We start from the raw sequence: 15,659 nt of genomic DNA on the forward strand, positions 1-15,659 counted from the left end.
CCATCGCAACATAAGGAATGTTTCTTTAGCTAAGTAGGCCTGAATTATCATGTGTAAACAGTTTCCACAGGAGGAAGATTTTAAATATACGTATTATTTTTTCACATTTGTGATAACAGTGATAACTACAATCAAATCGTAAATTACATCTGTAGACATCCAACGTTTAAAATGATCGGCTACATATAACATCCATTCCAGCCGATATACGAAGTTAACAACAGTCATTTGCCAACTTTCTTCTTCTTTCAGTAAATCTGTCCTTAGGCAGGTATCAACTGGATACCCTCCATTTCCCTCTATCCTGAGCATTTTCCTTAATTTGCCAACACAGGGTCTGAATATACAAGAAGGTTAGTGAAATACTTTAAGACGAAAGTAAACCGCAGGAGGACTTAAATATCAAGAAAGAATACAAGTAAATTATTTTATAAAATTTTTGAGAAGCTACTTCGGTAAGTGAAACTGCAAAAAAATAATGCGTTAACAAAAGTGAACTTTTATTGGTCAGGATTAATATTGGACATACATGCGGAAAACTACAATTTCGATATTGTGTAGCAAAAACCAGTGAATAACTTTAAATATTACGATGCATTCTCGATGTAATAACAGCGTGGCGATACAAACATAACAAGGTCTCAATATGCCTTTGCTGGCGGGACCTAGTGTTCACAGTGCATTATGTCTTCTGGTATAGACTAGAGCAATTTTGTTACTTTCATTGACCTGTCTCAGTCTTATCATTGGTTTTGACAACATGAAAGTGACTGACGTATGAGCGATGCTAGTAATGTCATTCCTTATGCAAAGAGTCCCTGCTCTGAATGGTGTGAAAAACTTGTTTAAAGGGTCGCTTGATGTATGCATTTCAGTGGGCTTGGCAGACTGATATGTAATAGGAAATTCTGGCTCCGTGAGGAAAGCAAAGGAAAATTACCTCACATTTTCGTCCATCTATATCTCCAAGACAGACCAGGAAAAAGTATCCTGGCGGGAAAGGCTCAATCTTATATAGAAGTTGACGTTGTTTGAAATCCTTCTCACTACTATGTCGTCGATACCATTGTGGTAAGCTAAGTTATCGTATCTGAGCCAATGTGTAAATTTCAGCTTACAGAACTAGAATTCCTTTTCAAGCTTTCAGATCATCAAAGCCACTCGACTTATTAATGAGTACCGCCAGTGTTCACCTATTCCCATATAATTTTGGCTTCCTCACTTCATATTCCAAAATATAAACCTACATATTGAGACATTTTTAATTATGAAGTCCAACAAGATCCACAACTTTATTTATTAAGTCCAACAAGATGGACGACTTTCATTACATATTAGATCCAATAAGATGGATGATTTTAATTGTTAGGTCTGTTAAAAAGAGGGGTTATTTTGATAATGTTCTGCTATGATGTATATATTTTATTGTAATGCAAATATTTTTCCCCATATGATTATTTTGTTTCAATAATGAAAATGAAAACGATTGCTTTATGAAGGCAATTCAAGAAGAGTTGTACTTGTATAGAGATAGCTTTGGACTGAGGATAATTTTATTACATCGTATAATTAACTGAATCACAATATATTTAAGTAGATGTACACGTTCCAGGTACACCGTGATGAGATGTTCTAAACAAAAATAACTGAACTTATGATGGATATGTAAAAATAAAATCGTGTATGAGGATAAGATAACGACAAGTTAATCCATATTCCAAACCAGGGGAACAGACCAGGTCATCACCAGATAAGTTTTCCTTTACATTTCAATTTGTCTTGCAATTTATTTTAGAGATTACTTTATGCTGCTGAAATTCATGTTAAGTTAATCTTAAGTGATAATATAGGCAAGACTCTTTCACGATTATGAAATTGAGGGAGAAATGTAGTTTCATCGTATTTGGATTATCAGAGGTTTGTTTCTCCCTCGTTATCTTAGGATGATATTTCAATGATTTTGGGAACGTTAGAGTCTTCAATAAAGGCATGAAGTTATAGGATCGTCATGGTGTTGAGTAAAATCGTTACGTGTCTGATAATCATAAGACAACGAGTCAATAAAACACTTTCTGAAATTTTAGACCGCAATTAGAGAAACGTAAGTGATTTTGATGAGAATGAACCAGCTAATATATATGCAGCTGAGATTCTTCGTAATAATGTGAATATCCTAATAGGCTACTATGAATTTAAAACTTCATTCGTAAGAATAGATCATGACATGTTACTTTTTTAATATTATTCTTTATAGTAAGTTATTCACATGTGGTTACACTGAAGTTATTCCTAGCTACGATGACATATATGGGAATTTATGTAGATAAGGAAATATTCTATATCATTGCAACACAGAGTTTTCAATGATATATTTGATTAATAAACACGTATTTCAATAAATAAGGATCTTAGAAATATACAAACGAATGAGTTGTGATATGAGCCTTCGAGAGCAATTAACCGTAGGTGAGTTTCTTATGCTATGATTCCGTGAGATGATGTGAGGCTTGTTCAGGATGTGTCCTATTGTATTGTACCAGTGCAGTTATCACTATTATGCACTCAAGTTGCATTTTACCTACTTCACTTGAAATGGGTGTATTAACGATATCAGGAAATTAAGTCTTCAGCACGAGTCGCTATATATATTTTTACACATTCTCCTTTACTTTGATTCATTTTCGGTATTAGAGATCTGAGTGTTATCTGGCATAATATACGTACGCGTTAAGCTTAAGTTAAATTAAGGGACCTACTTCCAGGTTCATTGATCTAATTCATTTTCCGTGCACCACACCCTCCATAATAATAATAATAATAATAATAATAATAATAATAATTGTTACCGAGTTTTGGTGGTAGGTAGAGGTGTAAGAAGGTGCGGGCGTGAATGGGTCTCAAACTACGGAATCAAAGTTAATGTAAAAGTTAACAAGGTTATATTTCCTTTTCAATATTAAGTAATAACAAAGAACAGGTACTTAGTAGCCGAAACACAATTTGAAATGTACAATTACAGGGATTACAGAGTTTGGGCTTCGAGCCCTGAGTTCACAATTTTTGAGCAACTAGCCCAACTTTCCGATATACAAATTTTAACAAAGGGGCAGAAGACCCCAATCAAACCCTGGAGCACTTGCTCCAAATTACACAGTAAAGCCTCCTCGAGGCATACAACACTCCGTTCCCAAAAAGAGCCACACGCTCTTTAATTTAAGCCTCTCCTAGGCCACACCAAACTCCACCTTCAAGTTATCCTCAACGGACATAAACACAGGGGTAAAATACCCAATCTACTGAGGTCTATTAAATGAAAAGCAGGTTAATTGAATGACCTCTAAAACAATTTGAGAGGAGGCGAACTTGCACTCCTAATACACTTTGATTTTAAAACCTACTTTGGCACTAGGCCGTTATTACAAGGGCTAATCCCATACTACAGAGGTGACTTAATAGCAATTTACATTACATTACGGAAGAATTGGTTGAGAGAATAAGTTCACCTCAAGACGATGTGAGTGGGAGCTCGAGAGGGTTAAGCACTCTCTATCCCGATATGTCGTTTTAAAATAGAATAGATACCAGTTGTTTTTACATTTTAGGAAAAGGTTACATGGTTGAACGCTTAGAACCCGCCCCGAAAGTTAAACTGCTGAGCAAGAAAAGAAAGAATTTATTAATCGGCCATTACCTTATTGTTGACCGCCGCCGAGGAAAGAGGCGCTTCCCGCCTCCTGCTATGTACTTAATACACTGAAAGATGGAACAGAAGTGGCCCGGAGACCCTAAAATCAGCAGTTTATATACTCTCGCGGAAGTTTCTAGGCGTTAGGGGAATGAAAACACCCGCCCACAATGTTTTTATTGGATAGGACCCCGCAACAGATACAAGTTGGGGGAAGATACACCAGATTGGTCAGAAATTACTAAAAGAAATTCGGGATTGGATAAATCTAAAACAAGGGGAAAAAGAGGGGTATACAGCCAACTTAAACAATAACAGAAAGAAATTTAACAAGAAGCAAACTTTTGAAATAAAAATTTCTCCAACAAAATAGTTCTTTGACTCCGCACTAGGGTGCGCTATTGTTGATCTTCGGTAGTGTCCTCTAGAAGAGAAAGTTCACACTTCTTACTTCAAGCGAAACAAAAACACATCAAAAGTGACACAGTTCAAAAACTCAAAATTTTCCACGTGGTGACATCTTCTGAGAAAGTAGAGAATTAATAGAGTAGATAAAGTTCAACCTTCCTCCAGAAGAGGAGTTTCAACTGGCGCAACTTTTAAATAAACGTTGTAGAGGTGTACCGCCCGGTACAATAATAATAATAATAATAATAATAATAATAATAATAATAATAATAATAATAATAATAATAATAATAATAATAAACATTAATGAGTAAAATCAAAGCTCTGTATATATAAATGTCTTAATATCCCGTGATCCTCATTGATGTATATTTGCATGCTTGTTTCATTTCAGACATTACTTCCACTTTTATGTTTAGTAGGCTACCTGTCATGCCCATGCTTAGGTTTGGAATTAGTCATTTATCTTTTCCTCATTTTTAGCATTCATTATGAGTACCCCGAATGGACCCGTAAAACTAGCAGAGATTTGAAGAAACCGCGGATAGCGTTCTTCAATCACAGGTCCCTCAAGGAAGTGGGAACCAGTGAGGCGAACATCCACGATGCCACACAATTCGTTCACGCCCCACCGTACCTGAAAACCTGCCTGCTGTACACAATGGGAATTATCCACACTCCAGTAAGGCATAGGCCTATTATGGCGATTAACGGTTCCATTGTTGTGGATTTGTATTTTGTTTGCGGGCATGAATCCCCATACAACCCCTGTAGAGATGGAGTGATTACAACTCTGCCTTATTCAACATTTAGGGTATAATTACAAGCAAAACTGAAATGAAATTATAACTTCGCATGTCGAACTGTTTCGAAAAGATTGATATGCCATTTGGTGTAACTCCCATTCTATTACCTTATGGGTGGAATATTTCGAATAATTTATTATTCAACATCTGCTTACGTGGTGTATCAGAACTATACCGACAAAGCAAATCAGAGACGTTCTTTGTTTTACGTTATGAACGATGGTGCGAACACATTAACGGGGAGCATTTTTCTTTTCGAGGAAATGGGGGTACTTCGGTACATCAGAGCATGCGATTCAAAATGACCAACTCGCCGTATGAAATCCGCAGGAAATAGTAATTTACTCCGTCATTTGAAGAGTAAGCGAAATTAAGTGCATAAAAAAGTTGTTTAAAATGAAGGGATGTTTCACATATAGTCTGCAGAGTTTACAGAAAATCAACAGGGTAAGAGAAAATATCAGAAAAACTGTTTTCGTCTTCCTATAAACCCCCAGTCTATTCAGTGATTTTTAAATTATATGCATATCTTAACCTTTTCCTTGATGAGTATACTCATAATATGCAGTTTTGTCGAGATCTAGCCAGCCGTTTCGCCGTGATGGTGGAACAAACAGACAAACAGGCACGAAAGCTAAAACTTGCTGATACCGTCTTGAATCGACCTAAAATGGAAAAATATATATGAAAAATTGGCAAAATAGGGTATATTACAGACAGGGGAACCACTATATCTTTATTTATATAGATGGTATTTAGCATGTGCAACGGAATGTTCACAGATGGAATTAACAACAAAAGTACAAACACATCCCTCTCGCCCAACCGCATCTCAACTGTGTAGCCTGTGCGAGGAAATGTTCACAGAGAAAATGAAAATATATCCTGACCAAGGAAAATATAGACACATCCCTCCTCCCCAAACATCAACACGACCGTGTAGCCTGCGGAACGAAATGTTCACAGATTACATGAAAGAATGGCGATATACATCAAATTACCCCGGAAACTACAAACAAACTGTGGATCAAAATGTTCACAGACGAAATAAAGAAAAGACTAGGTGAATCGAATTAACAGCGAAAACTCGCAACACATCCACTCTTCTCCGAAGGGTATTAAGCTTCACTGTTCAGCTGCCGGCCGAAGTCATTGATAGCTCCGAGCGCGTACATGAAAATTACGTGTTGTAAATGATATTTTAATCTACAGTAGTTACTTTAGGTGATTAAACAATTTATTTTGATAACTATTAACCAATTAATTTAAAACGTTGTTTATATATGTGGCTTTTTTTACTGCAAACTGTAACATTGAAACAGTTACAGTGGGCCATGTATTGAGTATAGATGTACTGTATGCTGTCAGGGTATATTTTCTAGATTCTGAACAAATCTTGCCCTCATAGTATACATGTATCCTTAACCGTTTAGCCAGCATAAGCTAAAACGTCGCTCGAACGACCGGTTTTTCTCCGTCTTGCTTCGCTGCATTTCCATATTTCAGAATGGAGATTCCGCGAAATAAAGAAAACGACGGAATCTTCTAAAGTGTAGATAAAAATTACATATCATAAATGACATTTAAATCAACATTAGTTACTTGAGGTCAATAAACAATTTATTTCGTTAAGTATTAACTGATTAATTAAAAAAGTTGTTTCTAAATTTGATGCTTTTTTACTTCAAACTGTAACTATAACTTAAAAACCTTTACAACCGGGCGAGTTGGCCGTGCGGTTAGAGGCAAGCGGCTGTGAGCTCCCATCCGGGAGTCAGTGGGTTCGAATCCCACTGTCGGCAGTCGTGAAGATGGTTTTCCGTGGTTTCCCAATTTCACACCGGGCAAATGCTCGGGCTGTACCTTAATTAAGGCCACGGCCGCTTCATTCCAACTCCTAGGCCTTTCCTATCGCATCGCTGCCATAAGAGCTATGTGTGTCGGTGGGACGTAAAGCCAATAGCAAAAAAACTTTACAGTGGGCTAAATATTAAAGATAGATATAAGCTGTCCCGGACTTTTTCATGTCGGTGAATTCTTACACTCATATTGTAGATATATCTCTAATGGTTAGCCAGCGTAAACTTAAAAAGCGCACGAACGATCGTATTTTTTTCGACTTGATTCACTGAAATCTTTCCTGCTTGGCTTCCTTTTTTTCATAGATTAATTTCCCGATAAATATTTTATAGAATAGTTAAAAGTACATCAAACTCCATCCAGTGGTTCTCGAGATTAGCCTTCACAGACAGACAGACAGACAGACAGACAGACAGACAGACAGACAGACAGACAGACAGACAGACAGACAGACAGACAGACAGACAGACAGACAGACAGACAGACAGACAGACAGACAGACAGACAGACGGGATCGAATACTCCATTTTATACTATACAGACATACGCAGATTTCTTGTTTTGACGTTACTGAGTGTAAGAGGTGTTATCGGGATTTAATCCCCATGTTATGCCCCCAGGTTTGGAATTACTTGAAATCATTTCTTAGTGAGTATCTGTCACAGATGGGAAACTATTATGAAACTGTCCTTCGAAATTGTAACTTCCTATATTCACTTGTTTCGGAGATACAGTGTTCAGTTAGTCAGTGAGTGAGATTAAAGCACTGTACACATATTATGCTAATATTATATTGTTACATTGTAGTTTATATTCAAAACATATTTAGCCTGTTCCTAATGTGCACAGAGTTTAATTAATATCGCTGTTTATCACGATACTTATCACCTTACGTATTTTATCAGAATTAATTTTAATTATTATTAAAATATAAATTGACCTCCTATATAAATACAAACCTTACCGAAACCTACCCTTTACAAACACTATGTCTATAGGTTGAATTGTTTCTGAGAAAGGTGTGCCTGCAAAGACCTTATACTATACCATTCACTTTTTCATATTTCTAGCGACTGTACATGGTTTTTAAGTAAAGTCGGGATTAAAGTGTTCAAGTAAAGTTGGTATATTATATTCATACCGTTTAGGCACTGGATTATGCTTTGGTATTTTACTAGTTTCTCATTATGATGCACTTTGTCTTACCGGTAACGAAGTCCAGACTGTTAAAACAAATGCATAAGGGAATTTTTTAAGGATCCGCCAGCCATCGAACACTCAGTCTCTGGTTGAGGCAGGCTCATTTTTCTACCCAGGTGAGCCAGCACGCCGCGCCAGGGAATTGTACGAGGGGGAGAGCGGCCGACAAATCGACAGGCGGAAGGTAGAAGTGGGCCTAAAATGTGGAAAGTGTGATTGACGAGATTCTGTTAATGAAACAACGAAGCTTCTGGAAATTACGTTCGGTGCCAGTTCTGGCGAGTTGCAGTTAATTATAATATAATCTCTAGTGTGTATGATTGATGTAGAAAACATCATTCCAACACTTTGTCAGAATTCGAGAAAGGGGGCCCAAAATAGTACACAGCGGGGGCCTGTCCTTTACTAGTTACGCCACTGCATTGGCACTTCCTCTGTTCAACCAACATGGGCCATTTGAGCTTCTAAAATCTCATTCATTCCCCAGCGACCCTGACGCTCACATTATCAAAAATAACACATCGGCCAGTCAACAAAAACCTCTTATGCTTCTAGGCCACTTATTTCCTCATAATTATGTATATCTCTTGAAGAATCTTAGCCACTCCCTAACTTGCATAATATGCCTGGATTCAATTCCCGGTCCACAGAGGAACATATGTCTCTAATGCATCCATAGAAAATAAAAGCAACACGTACAAATAATGGTCCTAGCTACAATCATGGCACAGTTGAGTGGACAACATGGACCTTGGTTTACATCTGTTCCCTTCTCACCTGAAAAAGAGGTAGGTGTACCATGCATTCAAATCCTCATGCATTCTACTTTACTGAGTGCCTCTCTACCCACAATAAATCCGTGGTCCGATATGACACGCAATGTAGTTAACCTAATTGACCTTTCCCGATTTCCCCTTTCTAACTGAATACACACATATTACAACATTCTAGCTCATTTAATATTTACACTATTGCGGTATCTATTATCCATGATGAACAAATTATTTAGAAACAGATACTCATCCGATCACTGTTTGTGGTAGCTCTGGATTCATTTAGCCCCAGTCGGAAATTAGCACATAACTTTCTGCGCTACTGCAGTCCGCAGAAGAACCCACAACCCAGCGTTCCGCGTTCTTCTGATGTCTTCTCCACCTGTGATGTTGACAAAGTCGGCTGCAGACAACACGACTCGTTACTGATTGATTGCAAGGTTACAGTTCCAATATCCCGCGCCAAATGTGTATCATAATGAGTCGTGCAGGACTTCTAACAATACACTTCTCTCAATATCATAGGTGTCACTATTATAACTAGTGCCCAAAGTTAGTGTTTCAGAGAGAATTACTGCGCCTGCAGTACTGCTTTAACTACGAAAGTTTGTGGCAAATTCAATTATTATTATTATTATTATTATTATTATTATTATTAGTATTATTATTATTGCCAGCTGCTTTACGTCGCACCGACACAGATAGGTCTTATGGCGACAATGGGATAGGAAAGGCCGAGGAGATGGAAGGAAGCGGCCGTGGCCTTAATTAAGGAACAGCCCCAGCATTTGCCTGGTGTGAAAATGGGAAACCACAGAAAACCATCTTCAGGGCTGCCGACAGTGGGATTCGAACCCACTATCTCTCGGATGCAAGCTCACAGCCGCTTGCCTCTGACCGCACGGCCAACTCGCCCGGTATTATTACTATTGGCTTTACGTCAAACTAATGACTTTTACGGATTTGGAGATGCCGAGGTGCCAAAATTTAGTCCCGCAGGAGTTCTTTAACGTGCCAGTAAATCTACTGACACGAGGCTGGCGTATTTGAGCACCTTCAGATAGGCCTACCACCGGACTGAACCAGGATCGAACCTGCCAAGTTGGGGTCAGAAGCCCAGCGCCTCAATCGTCTGAGCCACTCAGCCCGATTATTATTGTTATTATTATTATTATTATTATTATTATTATTATTATTATTATTATTATTATTATTATTATTATTGCCATCGTCATCAATTTCCACTTCCGTGAATTAATCCATTAATGCAATCACTTTAATACATGCTGCTTTCCGCTTCGTGAATTCAGCTATCGTATTGAAAATGTCTTACTTATACAAATAATTGTCCATAACCATTATCGGAGTGTTACCACACAACACGAGTACGCGACAGAACGATACACATCCGATCACCTCGAGCTTCAAACGGGCAATCTCTCCCGTGGTTGAGAGTGACTAGCCTGTAATGGGAAAAACTAAAATTTGTCAGGTGTGAGACACATTTAGGCTATAAGGTGAGGTCCGTTGTCAAGGCCATTAAAAATCACGGATCTTATTCCAATTATTCTTCAAGGCAAAAGAGGAATTTTGACCTATCCGTGTATCCAATTCCATAGTAGGCTTTTGAGATATGAATTAATAACTGACACCGTCCCTGAAGCTCGATAGGGAGTTTTAGTCAACCGCCTCTTTCTCTTGATCTCTGGTGATCTTAGTCCTCGCCAACGGCTTCAATCGTCTCCATATATTTACATATCTTACAAATCCAGTGCTATCTTATTCCATGTTTGAGATTTTATTCCTACTTGAATGGGTTAATGAATACATATACAAGTTGCTTTATGTCGCACCGACACAGATACGTCTTACGGCGATGATGGGACAGGAAAGGGCTACGAGTGGAAGGAGGCGGCCGTGGCCTTAATTATTTGCCTGGTGTAAAAATGTGAAACCAAAGAAAACCATCTTCAAGGCTACCGAAAGTGGGGTTCGAACCCACTATCTCCCGAATACTGGATACTGGTCGCACTTAAGCGACTGTAGCTATCGAGCTCGGTCAAGAATATTTTTACCGATCTCTGAACTCATAAAATAAACTTGTTCACACGTCACAAAGTCACCAACTGAACTGACCTCATCTGATCCTGTATTGCCATCCTAATCTGATTCTAAATGCGTGTGGGGAATTTATCTTCGAATGATGCAATGCAATGAAGTCTGAGTTTTGAGTTCAACGGAGGGGGCGAGATGACCTAATCCGAAAATACAACCTCCACTGATTGCGGAGGTGCCTCTGGAGATCTAGCAACACTGAGTGACAATCATGTTCAGCTGCTGGTTATTATACAGCTCGGAGATTTACCAAATTACGTCGACCCTGTGTCGTATCAGTATATGCAACGTTCTAACAGAGTGTTGATTTATCAGGTGCAACGTGAATCACATCTATAGGTAGTTGATATTTAGATGTTACATCAGAACAAATATACAAGAAAATTACTTTTACCACCCCCCCCCCACACACACACACCCAGCCCCATGGCACAACAGCCCTTCAAGGGCCTTGGCATACCACGCGACCGCTGCTCAGCCCGAAGACCTTCAGATTACGAGGTGTCGTGTGGTCATCACGACGAATCCACTCGGCCGTTATTCTTGACTTTCTAGGCCGGGGCCGCCAACTCACCGTCAGATAGCTGCTCAATTCTAATCGCGTAGGCTAAGTGGACACCGAGCCAGCCCTCAGGTCCAGATAAAAATCCCTGACCAGGCCGGAAATTGAACCCGGGGCTTCCGGGTAAGAGGATAGCACGCGACCCCTACACCGCGGGGCCGGCAAATTACTCTTACATTGTATAATTTAATTTGGCATAGAACATACTCGTTGGTTCACTTTCAAACATAAACAAAATTACATATTCAGGTATACTGTAATTTAAAGACGGGCTTTGTGAACCTCCTGAGCCCGTGGTCTCCCCCGCACGACGGGCTCTGCGGGCCCGTTAGTTAGGCCCTTGGGCCACTGTATACCAGCGGGAGCAGGAAGAGATTTATGGCGGTCAAAGACATTCTTAGTGTGCCACAGAGAGGCCGAGAGAGCCCTCCCAGATGTGCGCAAAGTGAAATCCATAACCACGATAATCTCCGAAATTAATCCTCAATTTGTGCGGTCCATTTAGGTTCTAGGCTTACAGAAGGGATAGTATGGGATGAGACCAGATCTTTGGGTAGTTAGGTCAGCTTACTTCGACTGGAGCACCTCTTTGACATTATTGGTTCCATAGACCGTCTCCAACGGAGAGGCGCTGTGATATGTTATATATTTCTATGCTGTTCTTCATGTTTGACGCCATACGTTGAGAGTTTTATTTGCAGGTTGGCACTGTGCTGATTGTTTTTCATGTGTACTTGATGGCAGGTTTTCGTCCCCATTAGCTCATTGTGTCCGCTGGACGGTAAGGACACCGGCTCCATACAGTCGGGCTGCGTATTTTTTCTATTTGCTTTAGGTCACACCGACACAGATAGGTCTTATGGCGACGATGGGATAGGAAAGGCTCAGGAATGGGAAGGAAGCGGCCGTGGCCTTAATGGTACGGACCCAGCATTCGCCTGGCGTGAAAATGGGAAACCACGGTAAAACAGCTTCAGGGCTGCCGATAGTGGGGTTCGATCCAACTCTCTCGCGGATGCAAGCTGACGGCTGCGTGCCGCTAACCGCACGACTAACTCGCCCGGTCAAAATTCCATGTAAGTGTAATGAAAATAGAACATTTTACTTATCTGCACTTACAAAATAAAATGACAAACTTGTAGATACGTTATGGCATTTATAACAATGTGTAGAACTGAAGGCCATGTAGGGTTAACTTCTGAAACAACACAAATGTTCAGGAACAAATGTCAGCATGCAATCACAATTTTTTCACTCACATATTAGGTTCATTACGTTTTTTTCCCAACGTTTTTCACCTGCTGCAGGGGCATCGATTCCGCTGGATTTTTTTGCGACTTCTGGTGAAATATTGGTCCATTCTGGTCTTATGGCAAGCTTCAAATCGTCCTTTTTGATGAAATATTTCCTAATCCACCTATGGAGTTCTTCCAAAAGGTGCTCAGTAGGGTTAATATTGGGGGTATGGAGGTGAATGATATTGCTTGGGAACATTTTAAAGCAGCCATTTTGTTTCACTACTGCAACGGCATGTTTAAGGTTGTTGTCCTGTTAAATGACCCTGTCATTTGTTAGTCCTAGTTTCTCCACAGAGATGTTCCTCTAATATATACAGGTACTTCCAATCTGAAGTGTACTCCCTACTTTCGTCTTTGTCAGAAAATAAACCCACTGATCCTGATGGTCTCAGTCCTATCTTCCTTAGGAATACAGCAGTAAGTCTTTCATACCCTATTAGTGTGATATTCAATCGGTGCTTCTCAGTCGGCTACTTTCCGAGCTCCTGGAAACTTGCGTATATCACACCAGTTCTTAAAGGTGGACAGAGGTCGGATATTGCAAATTATCGCCCGGTCTCTTTATTACCTGCTTTATCAATCATTTGTGAAAGGATCATCCATCAGCATTTGCTAGCGTTTACAAATCCCTATATATCCCCTCAGCAGCATGGTTTCCTTCCTGGAAGCTCCTGCATAACTAACTTGGCTATCCTCCTCCATCATGCCACGTCTGCCATCCACGCGGGCTCTCAACTTGATGTATGCTATATCGACATCGCGAAGGCCTTTGATACCGTGGATCACGCCCTTCTTGTGCACAAACTTTCTGAACGGTTTAACGTGCATGGGAGACTCCTAGCTCTAATTAATAGCTTTCTGAGCGAAAGACTACAGCACGTTGTTCTTGATGGATGCAGTTCTTCTCTCACCACCACCCTCTCTGGTGTCCCGCAGGGTAGTGTCCTTGGTCCACTTCTTTTTGCCCTGTTTATTGATGACCTTATCGATACTGTTTCCCACCATTCATGTGAAATACTGCTCTTTGCTGATGATTGTAAAATCTTCAAGCAGATCGATTCTCCTACAGATACAATCCAATTGCAAAATGCACTTGATTCACTATCAGGTTGGTGTACTACATGGCGTCTTAAACCTCATCCCTCCAAGTGTTCCACCATTTCGTTCACACTTCGTAAATCCCCCGTTCTACAAGAATATCACCTACTGAACCAACCGATTGCTCTTGTTGACAATCAAAAAGACTTAGGAGTGCATTTTGACAGTAAATTGTTGTTTGTCTCGCACATAAACAGGGTTACCTCACGTGCTATGTCACTCCTTGGTTTACTGTACAGGTTTTTTGACATCACAGATGTAAATGCCCTCAGAGCATTCTACGTCTCCTCTATCTTACCTATTGTTGAATACGCCTCTCCAGTCTGGTCCATTTCTGCTTCTTCAAACCTCAGCCACCTTGACCGTGTACAATCTTTTTTCTGTGCTATCATCAGAGCCAGGGTCCCTGCATGTCGCAATCTAAGCACTATCCAAGTGCTTGGGAAACTGAACCTCAAGACTCTTTCTGCTCGGAGGAAAGTAGCCGACCTAAAGCTGCTATACAAAGCAGTTAATGGTCTGTTTAGGTCTCCAGATTTAGCTTCCTTATTTCCCCTCCACGTCCCATCCCGTAATACCAGAATGAAGACCCTATTCCATACTCCTTACTCCCGGCTTCCTCTCACCCAAAGGTCCCTATCGGTACGTATTCCAGCAATGCTTAATACATTATCTATCAACAACAACCTAGATCTCTTCGTAACGTTTCCTTCCTTCTGTCATGATATTTATCATATAACTTAATTTTCCTTCTTGTTCTTTCCCGTTCTGCTCCTGTATTTACTGTAAATGTATTTTTCTTTGTTCATAACGTTGTTTATGTAAATATGTATTATATATGATTGTACAGTTTTTATTGTGTATATTCGTGTCCTTTGTAAGTATTTATATATCTTTCATTTTAGATTCATGTCTATTGTACATAGCTCAGATCGTTGTAATTCGGCGTTATGCTGGTGCTGATCCTGAATAAATAAATAAATAAATAAATAAAATCATTTTCAATAAACAGTAAATTGTCTAGCCCAGCACCAGATATGTAACCCCAAACAAGAATGTTCCCAAAATCATGTTTCACTAATGGAACACTATTTTTCTTTCGGAGGCTTTCATTAGATTGTTTACATACATTCTGATTTCTATCGCACTGAAATAAAGCACATAAATATTTCCTGTTTGGCCACAAGCTCAAGTCAAAACAATCAATATGCACCAGGGATTGTCCAAAAATTATGGAATACGTGGAAGTACGTAGAATTTTGTTTCCGACTGTATATTTTTGTAATTACATGTTTGAGTGTAAGAGGGGACTGTAAACTATAACTACGCCGCTGCTAAATAAATAAATAAATAAATAAATAAATAAATAAATAAATAAATAAATAAATAAATAAATAAATAAATAAATAAATAATATGAACATTCTTCAACTATAGTGTTCCGGATGTGCTTAAGAATACTGATATGCATTGCCAAAAGTTGTTAGATATTTTAATTAAAATAATGTAGTGTTCTATATTTACTTTGTCTCCCAATCAGCATCCGTAGCTTCGATGACCCAGCGGTCCCCTTCACGTCGTTCAACGGTGAGGTAAGTGGACCCGTGCATCATATTGTTCCTTGGGTTTGCAGATACCTGTAGAAAGACAATTACTTATTCCATTGACGTATTTTAGTGGAACAAAACCTTTCATATCAAGTTAATCAGTACAGTTAGCATATTCCAGTTTTAACATGACAATCCGAAAAGACCTCAAATATCAGAGTTAATTTTTTTCTCTACTCGGTGTAGCTGCTTTAAAGCAAAAACGCAATGTAAGTTCTACGTAGTGCCGTAGTCTAGTTCTTTTCTAC

General features: G+C 39.3%; 1 protein-coding gene across 5 annotated transcripts in view; it reads right to left on the minus strand.

The window, feature by feature from the left end:
• Positions 1–15,659, minus strand: part of CDase (neutral ceramidase) — a 1,004,245-nt gene that overhangs the window by 86,017 nt on the left and 902,569 nt on the right. For all 5 annotated transcript variants that reach the window (XM_068225499.1, XM_068225500.1, XM_067137831.2 and 2 more), the window contains exon 13: positions 15,329–15,441. In XM_068225499.1, the coding sequence (XP_068081600.1) occupies positions 15,329–15,441 (113 nt within the window). The remainder of the gene's footprint in view (positions 1–15,328; positions 15,442–15,659) is intronic.

Source organism: Anabrus simplex, chromosome 1 (genome assembly GCF_040414725.1).
Source record: "Anabrus simplex isolate iqAnaSimp1 chromosome 1, ASM4041472v1, whole genome shotgun sequence".
Classification (NCBI taxonomy): domain Eukaryota; kingdom Metazoa; phylum Arthropoda; class Insecta; order Orthoptera; family Tettigoniidae; genus Anabrus; species Anabrus simplex.